This window comes from Mobula birostris, chromosome 18, assembly GCF_030028105.1.
Source record: "Mobula birostris isolate sMobBir1 chromosome 18, sMobBir1.hap1, whole genome shotgun sequence".
Taxonomy (NCBI): Eukaryota; Metazoa; Chordata; class Chondrichthyes; order Myliobatiformes; family Myliobatidae; genus Mobula; species Mobula birostris.
In genome coordinates, this window is record NC_092387.1 from 63,391,995 (window position 1) to 63,409,181 (window position 17,187).

The 17,187-nt window shown below is 39.6% G+C and overlaps 1 protein-coding gene across 2 annotated transcripts in view; it reads right to left on the reverse strand.

The window, feature by feature from the left end:
- parga (poly (ADP-ribose) glycohydrolase a) overlaps positions 1-17,187 on the reverse strand; it is a 184,294-nt gene that overhangs the window by 75,995 nt on the left and 91,112 nt on the right. For both annotated transcript variants that reach the window (XM_072282825.1, XM_072282824.1), the window contains exon 9: positions 4,561-4,718. In XM_072282825.1, coding sequence (XP_072138926.1) covers positions 4,561-4,718 — 158 coding nt within the window. The remainder of the gene's footprint in view (positions 1-4,560; positions 4,719-17,187) is intronic.

The following is a 17,187-nucleotide window of genomic DNA, read 5'->3' on the forward strand; positions in this document are numbered from 1 at the left end:
TTTTGACATTCATCTTGAACATTACAATGAAAATGAAGATTTGGAGGATACAGTAGGTGTCTGTGCTGATTTTGTTCATTTATAGTCAAAAGGACATGGCACGGATTAATTCTTCCATCGATAAATATTAGGAACTAATACACAGTTCTATAGTATCGTATTAGTATTGGTAATGTTTGAATTTGTTCTCTATTTTGTTTAAATACATAATTTGTTACTCAGTTTGTCTTCTGTATACCTCTAACTATTTCCATGAAACTTTAGCTAATTGGAGCAGCTATTTAATTAGGCCAAAATGTACTGGTCCTGTTGTCTCCTAATTAACTGGAATCCACTGTATTTTCAATAAGGCCAACCATGCTGGATGAACTGAGTTTTACTGTAAGGAGAAATTAATCCCATTGTAATCAAGATTTATAGGAGAGCAAATCTGCATCAGACTGTTTAGATTTTTTTTTTTTAGCAGTTTTTGCATGAGATCCTTGGCAGTATTACACTGAGGTACACTGCCCATAGTGCAGCTCAGATGTTGAAGGTAGGTGGATGAGAAGAGAAATCTTGTGTTTACCCAATCAAGGCTCTCTGTGGGCCAAGCTTGGAAGTAGACTGAAGCCAACTAGTAACTATTTAATGTGATTCCTGATTTATTAAAATTTTAAGACATGCTACGTTTACCTATAGGGCTTCCATATATACCCAGCTGCAACCAGATGCTTTCGGTTTTAAATGAGCGTCATAGCTGTGCTAATTAGTTTCAAAACATGGACATACATGGTTACTTTTTAACCACCAGGACAGGGGTCTTATAAAGGTACACAAGACATGAACACATAGCAAAATATACAGAAAGGATTTAGAGCAATAGGCCCCTCGACTCAATAAGGCCATGCCGAACTATTAATCTGCCCAGGTCTAGTTCCATGTATCTGTACAATAGTCCAGCATATCCCTCCCCTCCATGTACTTAGAAACATGGGAAACCTATAGCACAATACAGGCTCTTCGGCCCACAAAGCTGTGCCGAACATGTCCTTACCTTAGAAATTACCTAGGGTTACCCATAGTCCTTTATTTTTCTAAGCTCCATGTACCTATCCAGGAGTCTCTTAGAAGACCCTATCACATCCGCCTCCACCACCGTCGCCAGCGGCCCATTCTACGCAGAGGGATTTGGGAGTGCTTGTGCATGAACTGCAAAAAGTTGGTTTGCAGGTACAATGAGATATCAAGAAGGCAAATGGAAGGCCTTCTGGCCTTCATTGCCATGAAAGAGCAGGGTACTGGTGAGGCCACAACTGGAGTACTTCATGTAGTTCTGGTCTCTTTACTTGAAGCTTTGGAGGCAATATAAAGGGATTTCACTAGGTTGATTCTGGAGGTGAGGGGGTTAATCTATGATAATTGATTGAGTTGTCTGTAACTAAATTATGAGGTGTATAGATAGGATAAAGCAAGCAGGATTTTTCCACAGAGGTGGGGGGGGGGGGTTTACAACCAGAGGTAATGGGTTAAGGGTAAAAGGTGAAAAGTTTAAGGGGAAACTTCTTCTCTCATGAGATTGTGGAAATAGCTATTAGCACAAGTGGTGCATGCAAGCTCGATTTCAATACTTAAGAGAAGTTTGGATAGGAACATGGATGGTAAGGTTATGGAGAGCTATGGTTCGGTGCAGGTCAATGGGAGTAGGCAGATTAAATATTTCAGCATGGACTAGGTGGGCCGAAGGGCCTGTCTCTATGCTATACTTTTTTATGACTCTATACTTGCTGGAATTCAGAAAATGAGGGATCTTATAGAAACGCAGAATTATGAAAAGGGACAGATAAGATAGAGACAGGAAAGTTATTTCCACTGATGAGTGAGACTGGAACAAGGGGACATAGCCTCAAGATTAGGAGGAATAAGATTTAGGATGAAAATGGAGAAAAACTTTTTTCCAGAGAGCAGTGAATGTGTTGTAATAGAGACCTCATTAAATATATCTAAGATGTAATAAGATAGACTTTTGCATGACAGGAGAAATAAGGGTTATGGTGGAAAGGCAGGTAGGTAGAGGTGAATCCATGGCCAGGTCAGCAATGATCTCATGAAATGGTGGAGCAGGCTCGATGGGCCAGACAGCCTACACTTGCTCCTATTTCTAATGTTATATTCTTAACTGGTCACTGAGGGCTCAGTGACGCTTACTTGGCTCTGTGCTGAATTGAGGCTGAGATTGCAGCCTGCTCCGGCTGCTCTGGGCTCACTATCTATGAATTCACTTTTGTCCTGAACACTATTTGCTTACTTTTATTGTTTGCATGAATTGTTCTTTTTTTCTCTCTACACATCGGGTGTTTGACAGTCTTACTTTGTTTTTTAAATGGCTACTTTCAGCTTTCTTAGTTTCTGTGGCTTCCTGTAAGAAGATGAATCTCAAGGTTGTATAATATATACATACTTTGATAATAAATGTACTTTGAAATTTAGAGGTTAGAGGAATGGTATTGATTGAAATGTGAAGTAAATGAAAAGGGATGAATGTAGGTCAGTGTAAATGGGCAGTAAGGTAAACTCAGTGGTTGTACACCCTGCACCTGTGTTGTACACACGATGAATCTAATAATGATCCAAGTCATTTGTGGCCACACATTGCCAAGACAATGTTAAGCTTGTGGTGATTAAATGTGTGCTGTTTAATACTTTAATACATGGCCCTGCATCACGTGCAAGAACATGGACAACAAAGAAGCAGTCCAGTGTTAGATACAACTTGTGCAGTAATGCAAACATGGTTCCTGACAGAACTGCATTAAAGAGAAAGGTTATGCCGTGTAATCAAATTTCTAAACTCTTGACTATATGCAAATAGAATATTCAACTAAGATCGTTCAAAGAACTCAGACGTACAAAACTTACACAAATGGTGCCTGGAAAACAGAAATGAGTTCTCTTTAGAACTTTATTCTTCCCCAAGCATGAAAGATCCCTCCAATGATCTTCTCACATATACATGCCTTATAAAAATATAATCTGCCTAATATACTTCTGTCTCTCAGTAATACATCAATGTCAATTGCCCATCTGAGCTGCTCAGCCAACAGATCACAACAGTGTGTATCAGACTAATACCTCCATCTTTATCATCAAACTCAATAATGATTAAGTACCCAGACAAGCAGGTTAAATTACACCGCATCCCATTATGGTCTAATGGGCTGTCAAAAGCAAAATCCCCAGGGCCCTACTTAATCCTTTTCCATTTACACTTAGTGGCCACTTTATTAGGTACCTCCGGTATGTAATTTAAGTAGCTATTGAGTGTATGCTTGTGGTCTTCTGCTGCCACTTCAAGGTTCAAGATGCTGTGCGTTCAGAGACGCTCTTCTGCACACCACTGTTTTAATCCATGGTTATTTCAGTTACTGTTGTCTTCCTGCCAGTTTGAACTAATCTGGGCATTCTCCTCTGACCTCGCTCATTAACAACACACACAAAATGCTGGAGGAACTCAGCAGACCAGGCAACATCTATGGAAAAAAGTACAGTCAACATTTTGGGTTGAAACGTTTCTCTCATTAACAAGGCATTTTTGCCCACAGAACTGCCGCACACTGGATGCTTTTTGTTTTGCGCGCCATTCTCTGTAAACTCTAGAGACTTGTGCATGAAAATCCCAGGAGATCAGCAGATTCTCAGATACAATCATTCCATGGTCAAAGTCACTTAAGTCACATTTCTTCCCCATTCTGATGTTTGGGCTGAACAACAACTGAACCTCTTGACCATGTCTGCATGCTTTTATGCATTGAGTTGCTGGCACATGCTTGGCTGATTAGAAATTTACCTCAACCAGCAGGTGTACAAGTGTACCTAATAAAGTGGCCATTGAGTGTATACACTCAACACACCATTACCTTACAGGTTATATTCTTTCCTGATTCCTCACATTGTCTCTCTATAATATACCAGAAGCTAAGCAATGAGCTCAAAATCATTTTCTTGGACTTGATTATTACTATCATTTATCTACTCATGCTACTAGCCATCAAAACACCTCACATTTCCAGCCTTCCTACAAAAAAAAACACGAAATTTCTTCACTGCATGGCTTTAAAGGAGAGCACTGGGCAGACTGATGTGTAAACTTTTTTTATTTAGATATACAGCTCCGAATGGGCCCTTCCAGCTCAAGGAATTGCACCGCCCATCCCTAGCCTAATCACAGGACAATTTATATTTACCAATTAACCTACTAACCGGTACAAATTGGACTGTGGAAATAAACCAGAGCACCCGCAGGAAGCGCACAAATTCATGGTAAGGCCATGCAAACTCCTTACAGACTATACCAGAATTGAACTCCAACCTCTGATTCCTCCAACTGTAATAGTGTTGCACTAACTGCTACGTTACCATGGTGCCCCCACGTATACGTAAAGAAAGACTGAAGCACAGTTCTCTATCTGTGTAAAGCAATCGAAAATCCTAGTAGTGAGATAATAATGTTAACACCTTCTATAAAATGCTTTATAATAATTGTATATCGAGCTGTACGCAGCAAAGAAACTTTATACTTACTTCTTGAAGTTTATGTCCGGGAAATTAGAGTATTCGGGTTTTGCTTTATTACTCCGTCGTGGAAATGTACAAAAAAAGGCATTGGCCAGAAGGCAGGCTATTTGTTCTTGTGACATTGTGATGGAGTGATTCATCTTCTGCTTAAGCAATGGTATCGGCTGGCACGGAAGGAGGCAAGGTAGAGGTAATTAGTTTATTAATTTAGCAAACAGAAGCAAAATTACATTTACCAAATTATAGTACATATGGCAATTTAGTAACACTGCTGTGATCTACAAACAGTACTGTGGTAGCAATTTCATTCATCTCATTCGATTGGAAAATTTTCTTATTTGAGGTACTACTGATTTCCAGTGGTTTAGAAATCCTCAAGTAGCCTTGTTATAAATTGAACAGGACCACAATATAGTCCAGATGTTTTTGGTCTCTTTTTCATTGTTTATATAATTTAGAACTTGATTAAGCTTATGAGGATAGGTTGCTGTACTGTTCTATGTTCTGACCGAAGAGAGTATAAGATTTTAATGTGTGCTGCAATGTTGGCCTAGGGGATAGCTGCACTACAATGTTATATGAACTTCTATGATATAGAAGTGTGGGCACGTGGCCAAGTGGTTAAGGCATTGGACTAGCGAGCCCCAGCCGAGGCAACGTGTTGTGTCCTTGAGCAAGGCACTTAATCACACATTGCTCTGCGACGACACTGGTGCCAAGCTGTATGGGTCCTAATGCCTTCCCTTGGACAACATTGGTGTCATGGAGAGGGGAGACTTACAGCATGGGTAACTGCTGGTCTTCCATACAACCTTGCCCAGACCTGCCCCTGGAGAGTGAAGACTTTCCAGGCGCAGATCCATGGTCTCGCAAGACTAACGGATGCCTTTATGATATAGAATCTGAAATGCACCAACAACCATAGCCACCTCATTGTTACCTCTGGACTTCCCTGTTGCTTCCAAATTGTCAAATTACCTTCCAGACATGCAGCACCACAAGAGTGGAAATTTCATTCAACCAAGGAAAGTAACTCCATGCAACTCCCACTTCACGAATTCTGTCTGAAACTCAACCACACTATTCACAATCTTGGCACCATATCACACACTCTCAGATGAGCTTTGGACTACATCCATGCCATTGGTAAGACTGCCTTTTCTGATCTCTGTTGTTTTGTCCAGATCCACCACTGTCAGTCTGTCCACAGCTAAGACCCTACTGATGCCTTAATCACCACCAGGTCCCTCACCACTAGGTCCAAGGTATTACTCTTCAACCATCAGACTCCTGAACCAGCATGAATAATCTCAACTCTGAACTCATTCCACAACCTACAAACTCACTTTCAACGACTCTACAGCTCATGGTCTTGGTATTACTTACAGTATTTATTTTTACATTTGCATAGTTTGTCCTCTTTTGCACATTGGCTGCTTGTCAGTCTTTGTGTGTAGTTTTTCATTGATCATATTGTATTTCTTTGTTCCACTGTGAATGCTTGCAATGAAATGAATCTCAAGGTGACATATATGTAATTTCATAATAAACTTACTATGAACTGATCATCTCCAAGCCTATTTCAGGGCGCTCTTAGCTGTTTGCTTTTTCCTCTACCCATGAATTGATGCAAAACTTTCTGCACTATTTTAATTTGCAGTATTCAATTAATTGCATGTACGGGGTCTTTCTTTTTTTTGTATGTTAAATTTAAAATGGCTTCTTTGTTATGTTATACTGGGGAATGCTTCTTTGTTATGTTAAATGCTGAGAAAGTCTTTAGCTAGACAGTTGCTTGGGTTAATACAGATAGCAGGGTGCTATTAGCCAATGGGTGGTCATGTATCGTTTTGTTTTCGGGTGATAATGCTGTCTCATATGACTGGGGACGGGGTTTTGGCGGGGAGTCGGAGGAGAGACGGGGAGGACGGTGGAGAGACGGGGAGTCGGAGGAGAGACGGGGAGGACAGCGGACGTGCGGAAAGGCTCCGGTCAATCATTTCGGGTGGTCCCGAGCCGTGAGCCGACAGGATTCGGGTGGTCGTCAGGAATCGATTGAGCTCCAACGGTTGCGCACGAAGAACTTGGACTTTGATAAGTCTTGGCACCTTTTTTTTTTCCATTACTTCCTTTTCTGTATCGAATTTATATTAATGTCATAGAATTAGTAATATCTATAATGTGTACTTGGTAAAACGTACTGGATATGCTGGCTGATGATTGATGTTTGGGATTGATTTGGGCGGCAAACAACTCCGTGGGAAGCGTTGAGGCAGGTGCTGGGTGGGATTTCCCCTAGACATATACCAGCCAATATAACTGAGCGTTGCATGCAAAATATTGTGTTTTCTGACTTGCAGTTGAGGAAAGCCATAAATCTCGTTACCATATCCATCCACTGCCTCTTCCATATCTCTGATTTTCCTCAATCCTGCAATGGCCCAAGTTCAAATTCTCTCCATCCCTCAAAAACCTCACTTCTGGTATCTCCACGAAAGCTCTCTCGCCTTCTATTTTCCCTCCTTTGAATTTTCTTAATACCTCTCTCTGACCAAATAAATCCTAATATTTCCCTGTGTTCTGATAACATGTCTATGAAACACATTTGGACACTATACTGCATTAAAGGCAAAATACAAATATAAGTGATTGCTGCAGAAGCAATGAAAGCAAAACAAAACACTTTGGGCAGAATTTCAACATTTCAATTTGAAATATGAGTTCATAACATTGACTTAAAGTTAAAGTACATGTAAAGTTTAAACGTAAAGAATAAAATGGTAGCTACGTATTCGTGATTAATGCTCAAAGTAAATTTATTATCAAAGTACTGTACTGTATGTAAGCAGGGCCAAGAGACCCTTTTTCAGGACTGAGAAGGAAGGGGAAAGCCACCAGAATGAAAAGGTAAGGGGAAGAGACGGAGGACTAGCTAGAAAGTGATAGGTGAAGTCAGGTGGGTGGGAAAGGTCAAGGGCTGGAGTAGAAGGAATCTGATAGGAGAGGAGAGTGGACCATAGGAGAAAGAGAAGGGGGAGGGGGCTCGAGGGAGAGATGGTAGATAGGTGAGGAGAAGAGACAAGAGGCCTTTCCAGTCCTGAAAAAGGTCTTGGCCCAAAATGTCGACTGTTTATTCAATTCCATAGATGATGCATGACATGCTGAGTTCCTCCAGCACCAAATACACAGGAGGAACCAATCTTTTGTCACATTTTTTGTTTCCAGCTTCCAAATGGATTGGAACTATTGTAGCACGATCTACACCCAACTTCTACTGACCAATTTCCTGATTAGGTTTGTGAGACACTGACATTTTCAGCATGCTGAGACGGGGGGAGGATTCATTCATGACACTACAGCACCAGTGATTTGCACACAAATGATTTTTACAATTATTTGAATTTATAGACCCTTGATAAGAAAGTTGCATTTTTCTGGCTCCAAGTAAAAGTAATATTCGTCTATCCAAAATACATACATGGGTTTTAATTCCTGGAAAAAAAATGGATTTCACTGGGCCCAGGTTTCTGTTTCCTTCCACTTGCTGGGCTTTGGTTCCGAGCGAAACTTCAAGACTTCCTCCCCACACACCCCCACCAATATTTGCTGCTAAATTCCTCCAGCTGATTGTTTGATGTCCCAGATTCCAATATCTGCAATCTCGTGTCTCCATGATTCCTGCATCCCTTTGCACTAATGAGCCTCATTTCCTGCACTTATTAGGATATTAGTTTCATGCTCCCCTCCTCTTGTTGGGATCACTATTCTTGCAGGCCCCTTCTGGTTCGGCTGGCCACACTCTTCCAAAACTTACTGGTAAGCTCCTGGGCAACATCTCTTTAAAAAAGTAAATGCAATGTTTATCAGAATATTAATAGCCCAGATAATCTGCTAATATCACGAGCTTCCGAAAGATCCTCTGTATTTTCTGACTAAGAAAGATCTCCAACCACATCCTAGTTATTCGGTGTCATCAAATAAACATGGCCACAATCATCATGAGGAAACATTGGAGATGGGTTGGGCATGTGATGAGAAGAAAGGCCAAATGCATCATCAAGACAGCACTTCACTGGATCCCTGGAAGTTGGAGGAAATGCAGGAGACCAAAGACAACTTGCAGAAATGAGGACCTTGAATCACATCTGGAGCACAATACAGAAGATAGCCAAAGACTGACAGAGATGGAGGATCTCTATTGCTGCCCTAAATGTCAATGGCATAAATAGCAACAAGTAATCTGTTAATTCAGTGTTAAACCACTGAAGTCCCAAGTGTGTTGGATTAAGAGTATTTGTGACGTTTACCCAGCAATCTTATATGAACCTTTGATAACTGCATGTCACAGAAACATGAATTACCACATATATTGGATATAACATACAAAATCCATTAGCAGTATATATAAAATACTAACCATATATTTTGATTTGTTAATTATCAACAAATGACAGTTTACTGAATCCAAAATTTCAAATAACATACATATAAATTATAATTAATTGGAACTATCCAAATCCTACAAGAATACAAACACAATTTATTTTCTTGCTAATATCTATTTTGCATTAAAAGCATATCATGCACAAGGTAGCTCATTAATCTCTCCAAATTTATGCACCACATACAAATGAAACATATGTTGCCAATGGAAAATGAGGAAGCGTGGATCACATGAAAGTATTTGGGTAATATTTTTGGAGTGATTAATGTGTGGAGTTAATGTTACCTCATTTCTAGCAGCACTGTGGGAGTATTTTCATATCAGAATCCAGTTTTATTATTATTGATATATATCCTGAAATTTGTTGTTTTGTGACAGAAGTACAATGAAAGACAAAAATTACTCTAAGTTACAAAAAGAAGTGCAAAAGATGAATAATGAGTTAGTATATGGGCGAAGGCAGAAGACCAGAGTGGGGTGTCCAAATAGATGAGGAGGACTGAATATGGGAGAAAGGATCACTGGTGTGGGCAGGATCGAGGTAGTATTCATGGGTTGATAGACCATTCTTAAATCTAATAGTGGAGGGGAAGAAGCTGTTCTTGGAATGGGGGCAGTAGTTATCACATGGGCAAGAGTACATCAAGGAGCAAACTCACTATCATTTTACCAAATGCGGTGGATAATGAACAAGGTATAATCATCTTGTCAGTCATACCTACATCGTGTGAATGAGCATAAAAACTCCACTCAACATGGCATCAGTGTCACTCAAAAGTATGAGCTCTAATACTTACACACCCACCTGAGCAAGAGATAAAACTGCTGGTTCTCTCAGGTGATGGTATGTCTTCGTTTGGAGAAAATCAGAAGTCAAACTTTTAATCCTCGATTTGATTTTGAGAAAAGGTGGGGTTCATTACCTGCTACTATCATCTGATTTGAGTTAATTAATATGGTTTCCTTTTGATTTTTGTTTAAATGGATTTGAGTTGGCGGATTGATGTTTTTCTTTTATGGAATCTTGTATGACATATAGCTCCAGGGTTGTGCTGCCAATGGGTTATTTTTCTTTTTTTTTTAGTTAGTAGGGTTTTTTCCTTTTTTTCTTTCAAAAAAAATTCACTTTATTTTCTCTTCTTATTACTGATATATTGCTTAGCTTTGTTAATCAGTTATTTGCTAATTTAATTCTTCATTGTACATATTGACTTGATTACCATAATGTATTTTTGTTGATCATTAATAATAATAAAAAAGATTTTAAAAATGAAAAATGAAAACTGTTTATTATCTAAACCCATTTACTTTATTTGAACACATACACTGGTTGGACTCTTTATTAGGTACAGCTGTACACCACATCATTAATGCAAATATGTAATCACCCAATATGTGGCAGCAACTCAATTCAGAAAAGCATTCAGAAATGGTCAAGAGGTTCAGTTGTTCAGACCAAATATTAGAATGAGGAAGAAATGTAATCTAAGTAGCTTTGACTGTAGAATGATTGTTGGTGCCAAATGGGCTGGTTTGAGCATCACAAGAACTGCTGATCTCCTGTGATTTTCACACAACAGTCTTTGGAGTTTACAGGGAATAGCTTGAGAAACAACAAAAAAAACACCAGTGAGTGGCAGTTCTGTGGGCAAAAATGCCTTGTTAATGAGAGGTCATATGAGAACGACCAGATTGGGTCAAGCTGACAGGAAGGCAACATTAACTCAAACAACCACGTGTTAAGATGGTGATATGCAGAAAAGGATCACCCAAGATGTTGGACCTTGAAGTGGATGGGTGAAATACACTTTATTACATCCAGAGGAGAACTTTATTACATCCACTCTTGTAAGTAATAAAGTGACCACTGGGTGCATTTCACAAGAAGGTGGTATATATAAAATAGATCACAATCCAGTGGCCTGCACAGTATGTCATTGATGAATAGATGCACTCCAGGCATCATTATCCTTGAACTTCCGGACTCCCAGGTAGAGACACTTATTTTTGTCTGAACACCAGTACCTGCATGTAAAACCTAAAGAAAGCTGCAAAACTACCCTAGTGCAAGTCTATGTCTACAGACGTACACAGATATTCCTTGCCAAAAGAGAAACAAGACACATTATCTGCAAATCTACAGTACAATATGTTAAAAGGTTAAAGGCAAAAAAAAAACAGAAGAAAATAAAAGCTGTGGAGGGAGATTAGTAAGATGCACTCACAAGCAAATAATTGATTTAAGTTTATAAGACATCAGATTTAATCTGGACCAAATACTCGTCTATTTAGAATGGAAATGAGGAGGAGTTTCTTTAGCCAGAGAGTGGTGAATCTGCTGAATTTGTTGCCACAAGTGGCTGTGGAGGCCAAGTCATTGGGAATATTTAATACAACGGTTGATAAATTCTTGATTATTCATGGAATGAAGAGATACAGGGAGAAGGCAGGAGAGTGGGGCTGAGAGGAAAATGGATCAGCCATGAGGAAAAGGCAGAGCAGACCAAATGGCCAAATTCTGCTCCTATATCTTATGGTATTATAAATGCACCAAGCATTTAGAGATACAGCATGGGCCACAGAGTCACATCACCCAGCAACACACTGATTTAACCCTAGTCTAATCACAGGACAATTTAAAATGACCAATTAACCTAATAGCCAGTACATTTTTGGACTGTGGAAAGAAGCTGGAGCACCCAGAGGAAACCCCTGCTGTTCACAGGGAGAACTTACAAATGGTGTCTGAATTCCTCTGGGGCACTCCTCTGTTGTCGTGGATGTTTGCGAAGAAAAAGAATTTCAGGATTCATATTGTAAACATTTCTCTGACATTAAATGGACCCATTGAAACCTATTGAATTCAAGAGATTTAATTAAGCCAATAAAAATATCATCTTCTTTCTTATACATTACTAAACAAAAAAAAAATTGTGATTGGCTAGAAATAATTATTATTCCACAGAATCAATAGGTTGTTTTTGCACAGAACTGTAAATCAAAGTACAAAAGAGTATTTGATATATGCTTATTATTAATCTCTGCATTAAATTCTTGGCAATCACCAACTGATTCCAATCAGAACTAAAGAGTAAACGACATCTTTATTGATCCACTTGTGGCCACTCAACTTTCTGCCCCATTAAATCTGTGGTAGGCCACACGCATAAGGAAACCACTTCCGCAACCTTGTTACTACAAAACTGCATTCTGCTCTTTGTCATGTGAGGAGATTCATCATCATGTTAAGTTAGTGCAAGCAAGCTCTATTAAAAACATTAAAGTTAATGCAGCAGCAGTCCTGTTCATTAATGTAAACATATCAGCTAGACCACCGTCTCTCGAAAGCAGCTTGAGGGACATCAGTGCGTACTGATTTTCTCTTTTACACCACAATTAATAATGAATATTATATTCAATATTAATCTAATATTAGAACCAAATAACCATCTGAACTTAAGGGCAAATAAAATGCCTATGCTAGATTGAACCGAACTGCTATTAACATGCCTGTGAGGGCACAAAATACTGATCTTTTTGTTTTTACTTCTGATATCTACTAACACAGTTGGGTACCGGGGTGGAGATACGTCTCTATCAAAGGAGGTGTAAGGCACTTCTTCCCTCCACTAGCCGGCAGGTCACCCTTGGACAAGGTGTAGCACCTGCTTAGTAACCCCCCCCCCCACCCCCAATCAGGGTCACGTGAAGCCACGGCAACAGGTGGTGGATGGTCGTATGAGCAGCTGGTGCATATCACAAGTCCTGGTCATGTGACCTCTGATGCCAGACAATCTCTGAAGAGTATTGATAATGGCTGGGGTCACCCGTTTTGCAAAGATGCTGCCCAGAAGTCAGCAATGGCAAACCAGTTCTGTAGAAAAATTTGCCAAGAACAACCATTGTCACGGACAATGATCACCCACATCATACGACATGGCACTAAATGATGATGACGATGACTAACCCAAATGAATGTAAACATCACTACAAAACAGAAGGTTTTCGCACTTTCCATATAAAGTAAGTTGCACAGTTGAATGACAAATAGGTGCAAGAACTAAAGGAAGTTTTGATGAACTTAATCCATGACGTAATTTAGAAACAAAATATATACTGTAATTTAAATGTCAAACTCCATTTCTTGGTACTATCATATTGCTTGAAAATCTATGACCAAGTGAAACTTCATTCCAAACAGATTGCTTTGATCTGAATACAAGAGCGTCATCTAACCAACATCTAGAACAGGGGTTCACACATAAAATGCTGGAAGAACTCAGCTAGGGGTTTCCAACCTTTTTTATGCTATGTGAACCCCAGATTCTAAAACAAAATAAGCTGCAAGAACTCTACCCAAGGCCTTCAAATGAACACTACATATATTTCACATTTATTGTACGTTTGTAATAATTTTAGCACATACAGAAAATTGGCAAACTGGAAGAAGGCAAAGAGTGGAAATCAAGGGACCTTTTCTGGTTGGCTCTCGGTAACTAGTGTTCTACTGGGGTCGGTGTAAGGACTGCTACTTTTCACGTTATATGTCAATGATATGGATGACAGAATTGATGGCTTTGTAGCCAAGTCTGCAGACATTACAAAGACCTTGGCCAGATTAGGATACTGGGCAAAGAAGTGGCAGACAGAATACTGTATAGAGAAGAGTATGGTCATGCACACTGTTAGAAAGAATAAAGGTGTAGACCATTTTCAGAAATTGGAGGTGCAAAGGGAGTCCAAGTGCAGGATTTCCTAAAGGTTAACTTGCAGGTCGAGTCGGTAGTAAGGAAGGCAAATGCAATGTTAGCATTCGTTTCAAGAACCCTAGTAAATAAAAGCAATAATACAATGCTGAGGTTTTATAAGGCATTAGTCAGAATATATTTGTAGTATTGTGAGCAGTTTGGACCCCGTATCTCAGAAAGGATGTGCTGGCATTAGAACCCAAAGGAGATTTATGAGAATGATGCTGGGAATGAAAGGATTAACTTATGAGGAACGTTTGATGGCTCTGGGGCTGTACTCTCTGGAGTTTAGAATGAGAGGATATCTCATTAAGACCTACCAAATACTGAAAGGCCAAGATAGAGTAGATGTGGAGAAGATGCCTCCTATAGTGGGGGAGTCTAGGACCAAAGGGCACAGTTTCGGAATATAAGGATGTTCATTTAGAACAGAGATGAGGAGGAATTTCTTTAACCAGAGGGTAGTGAACTGTGGAATTCATTGCCACAGGTGGCTGTGGAAGCCAAGTCATTGAGTATATTCAGAGCAGAAATTGTATTAGTCAGGACATAAAAGGTTCTCAATTAGTCAGGACATAAAAGGTTATGGGGAGAAGGCAGGAGAATGAAGTTGAGAGAGAAAATGTATCAGGCATGATAGGATGATGGAAGAGACTTGATGGACCTAATTCTGCCCTTGTGTCTTATGGTCTAATGACCTGAGCCATGTCAACATATTATAATTCAAATGGCTGTACTTCGCTTATATGTTCGTCTCGGGAATTACACTTCATGTACTTATTTATTGAGACACAGCATAGGATAAGCCTTTCCAGACTTACAAGCTGCGCTGCCCAGCAACCCCCAATTTAACCATAGCCTAATCACAGGACAATTTACAATGACCAATTAACCCAACAACCAGTATATTGTTGGACTGTGAGAGGAAACTGGAGCACCTGGAGGAACTCACATGGTCACAGGGAGAACGTACAAACTCGTGACAGGCAGCAGCAGGAATTGAACCTGGGTGGCTGGTACTGTAAAGTATTGTGCTAACCTCTACGCTAACTGTACCAATAAATAAAGAATTTGCAACTTCCCCAACTACGGCTTTAAATCCTTCACTCCTTCTCCAACTTGACAATCTCAGTCCAAGGTTAATTTGTGACACCTCAGTCATTAAATCAAACTGATTGAAATACCTGAACACTTGATACATTTCTTTCCTGGAGGAACAAAGAGACACCGTTATCCTTGCATCCATTTTCCTTTCTGTCCACTTTCCTAACATTTATGTTTTATATTCCACATTAAGATTTTAAAAAAATATTTATCATCTTCCTGTTTCTTTCAAATTTATTATCTGTGAAGACACAGATTCAAACATTGCCATTTCATACTCTCAGTCCCAAGTTATAATTGCATTGCATTTTATATTTGACATACTGGTGATTATACCACACCCCAGAAAAAGTTCACAATATAAAATTGGATTAAATTACTACCACTCAACACAATTATTGTTAGGGAAACCAGAAAGGTCCCATTGAAGGCACGCCAGCAGCTTGAATGTCACCAAAGACTCTGGAAACATAACAGTCCAAGTGGTTGCATCACTGTCAGGAATGGAGGCCCCAATGCACAGAATAGAGGGGCTGCAAAGGCTTGTAAATACAGCTGGTTCCATCATGGGCACTAGCCTCCCCACCATCAAGGACATCTTCAAAAGGTGGTGCCTCAGGAAGGTGACATCAATCATTTAAGACCCTCACCATCCGTGATGTGCCCTCTTCTTATTCCTACCATCAGGGAAGCACAGGAGCCTGAAGCCATACACTGAATATTTAGAAACAGCTTCTTCCCCTCTGCCGTCAGATTTCTGAATGGTCCATCAACACTACCTCACTATTCTGCTCTCTTTTTGCACTAGTTATTTAATTTTATATTTAATTATTGCAACATATAGTAATAGCTTATGTACTGCTGTCACAAATTTTATGACTGATGTCAGTGATAATAAACCTGATTATGAATCCGACATATCTGGTGATCTACAGCATTGTATTTGGTAAATACAACTGGAGTTCACCCAACTAGCTTTACTGAACTTACAGTACACCACGTCTTAGAATGATTATTGTGTAGAAAAACATCATTATGTCCATCAAGTCTGCACTAGCTCAATGCAAAAATATTCCATCCTGCCCTTCCCATCACAGCCTTGCTGACAACGTGGAAATCATACGAAAGCTGTATTGAGAAAATCTTTCCGTTTCCAAAATTGATATTCTACACTGGATATTTAATACTCACCTATTTCAAAAAGAGAATTATATTTCAACATCTCAGTCTTTGTCCTGAAAGTACTGTAGCTTACTTAACTGAGGCATTTCATTATTTCTGAAGTATCTGAAATGTGATAGGTTGCAACATACAGTTGAAGTCAAAAGTTTACATACACCTTAGCCAAATACATTTAAACTCAGTTTTTCACAATTCCTGATATTTGATCCTAGAAAACATTCCCTGTCTTAGGTCAGTTAGGATCACTACTTTATTTCAAGAATGTAAAATGTCAGAATAATGATAGAGAGAATGATTTATTTCAGTGTTTCTTTCTTTCATCACATTCCCAGTGGGTTAGAAGTTTACATACACTTTGTTAGTATTTGGTAGCATTGCCTTTAAATTGTTTAACTTGGGTCAAACGTTTTGTGTGGCCTTCCACAAACTTCTCACAGTAAGTTGCTGAAATTTTGTTCCATTCCTCCAGACAGAACTGGTGTAACTGAGTCAGGTTTGTAGGCCTCCTTGCTCGCACACGCTTTTTCAGTTCTGCCCACATATTTTCCATTGGATTGAGGTCAGGGCTTTGTGATGGCCACTCCAATGCTTTGACTTTGTTGTCCTTAAGCAATTTTGCCACAACTTTGGAGGTATGCTTGGGGTTATTGTCCATTTGGAAGACCCATTTGCGACCGAGCTTTAACTTCCTGGCTGATGTCTTGAGATGTTGCTTCAATATATCCACATAATTTTCCTTCCTCATGATGCCATCTATCTTGTGAAGTGCATCAGTCCCTCCTGCAGCAAAGCACCCCCACAACATGATGCTGCCACCCCATGCTTCATGGTTGGGATGGCATTCTTGGACTTGCACGCATCACCCTTTTTCCTCCAAACATAACGACGGTCATTATGGCAAAAGAGTTCAATTTTTGTTTCATCAGATCAGAGGACATTTCTCCAAAAAGTAAGATCTTTGTCCCCATGTGCACTTGCAAACTGTAGTCTGGCTTTTTTATGGCAGTTTTGGAGCAGTGACTTCTTCCTTGCTGAGCAGCCTTTCAGGTTATGTCGATATAGGACTCGTTTTACTGTGGATATAGATACTTGTCTACCTGTTTCCTCCAGCATCTTCACAAGGTCCTTTGCCATTGTTCTGGGATTGATTTGCAC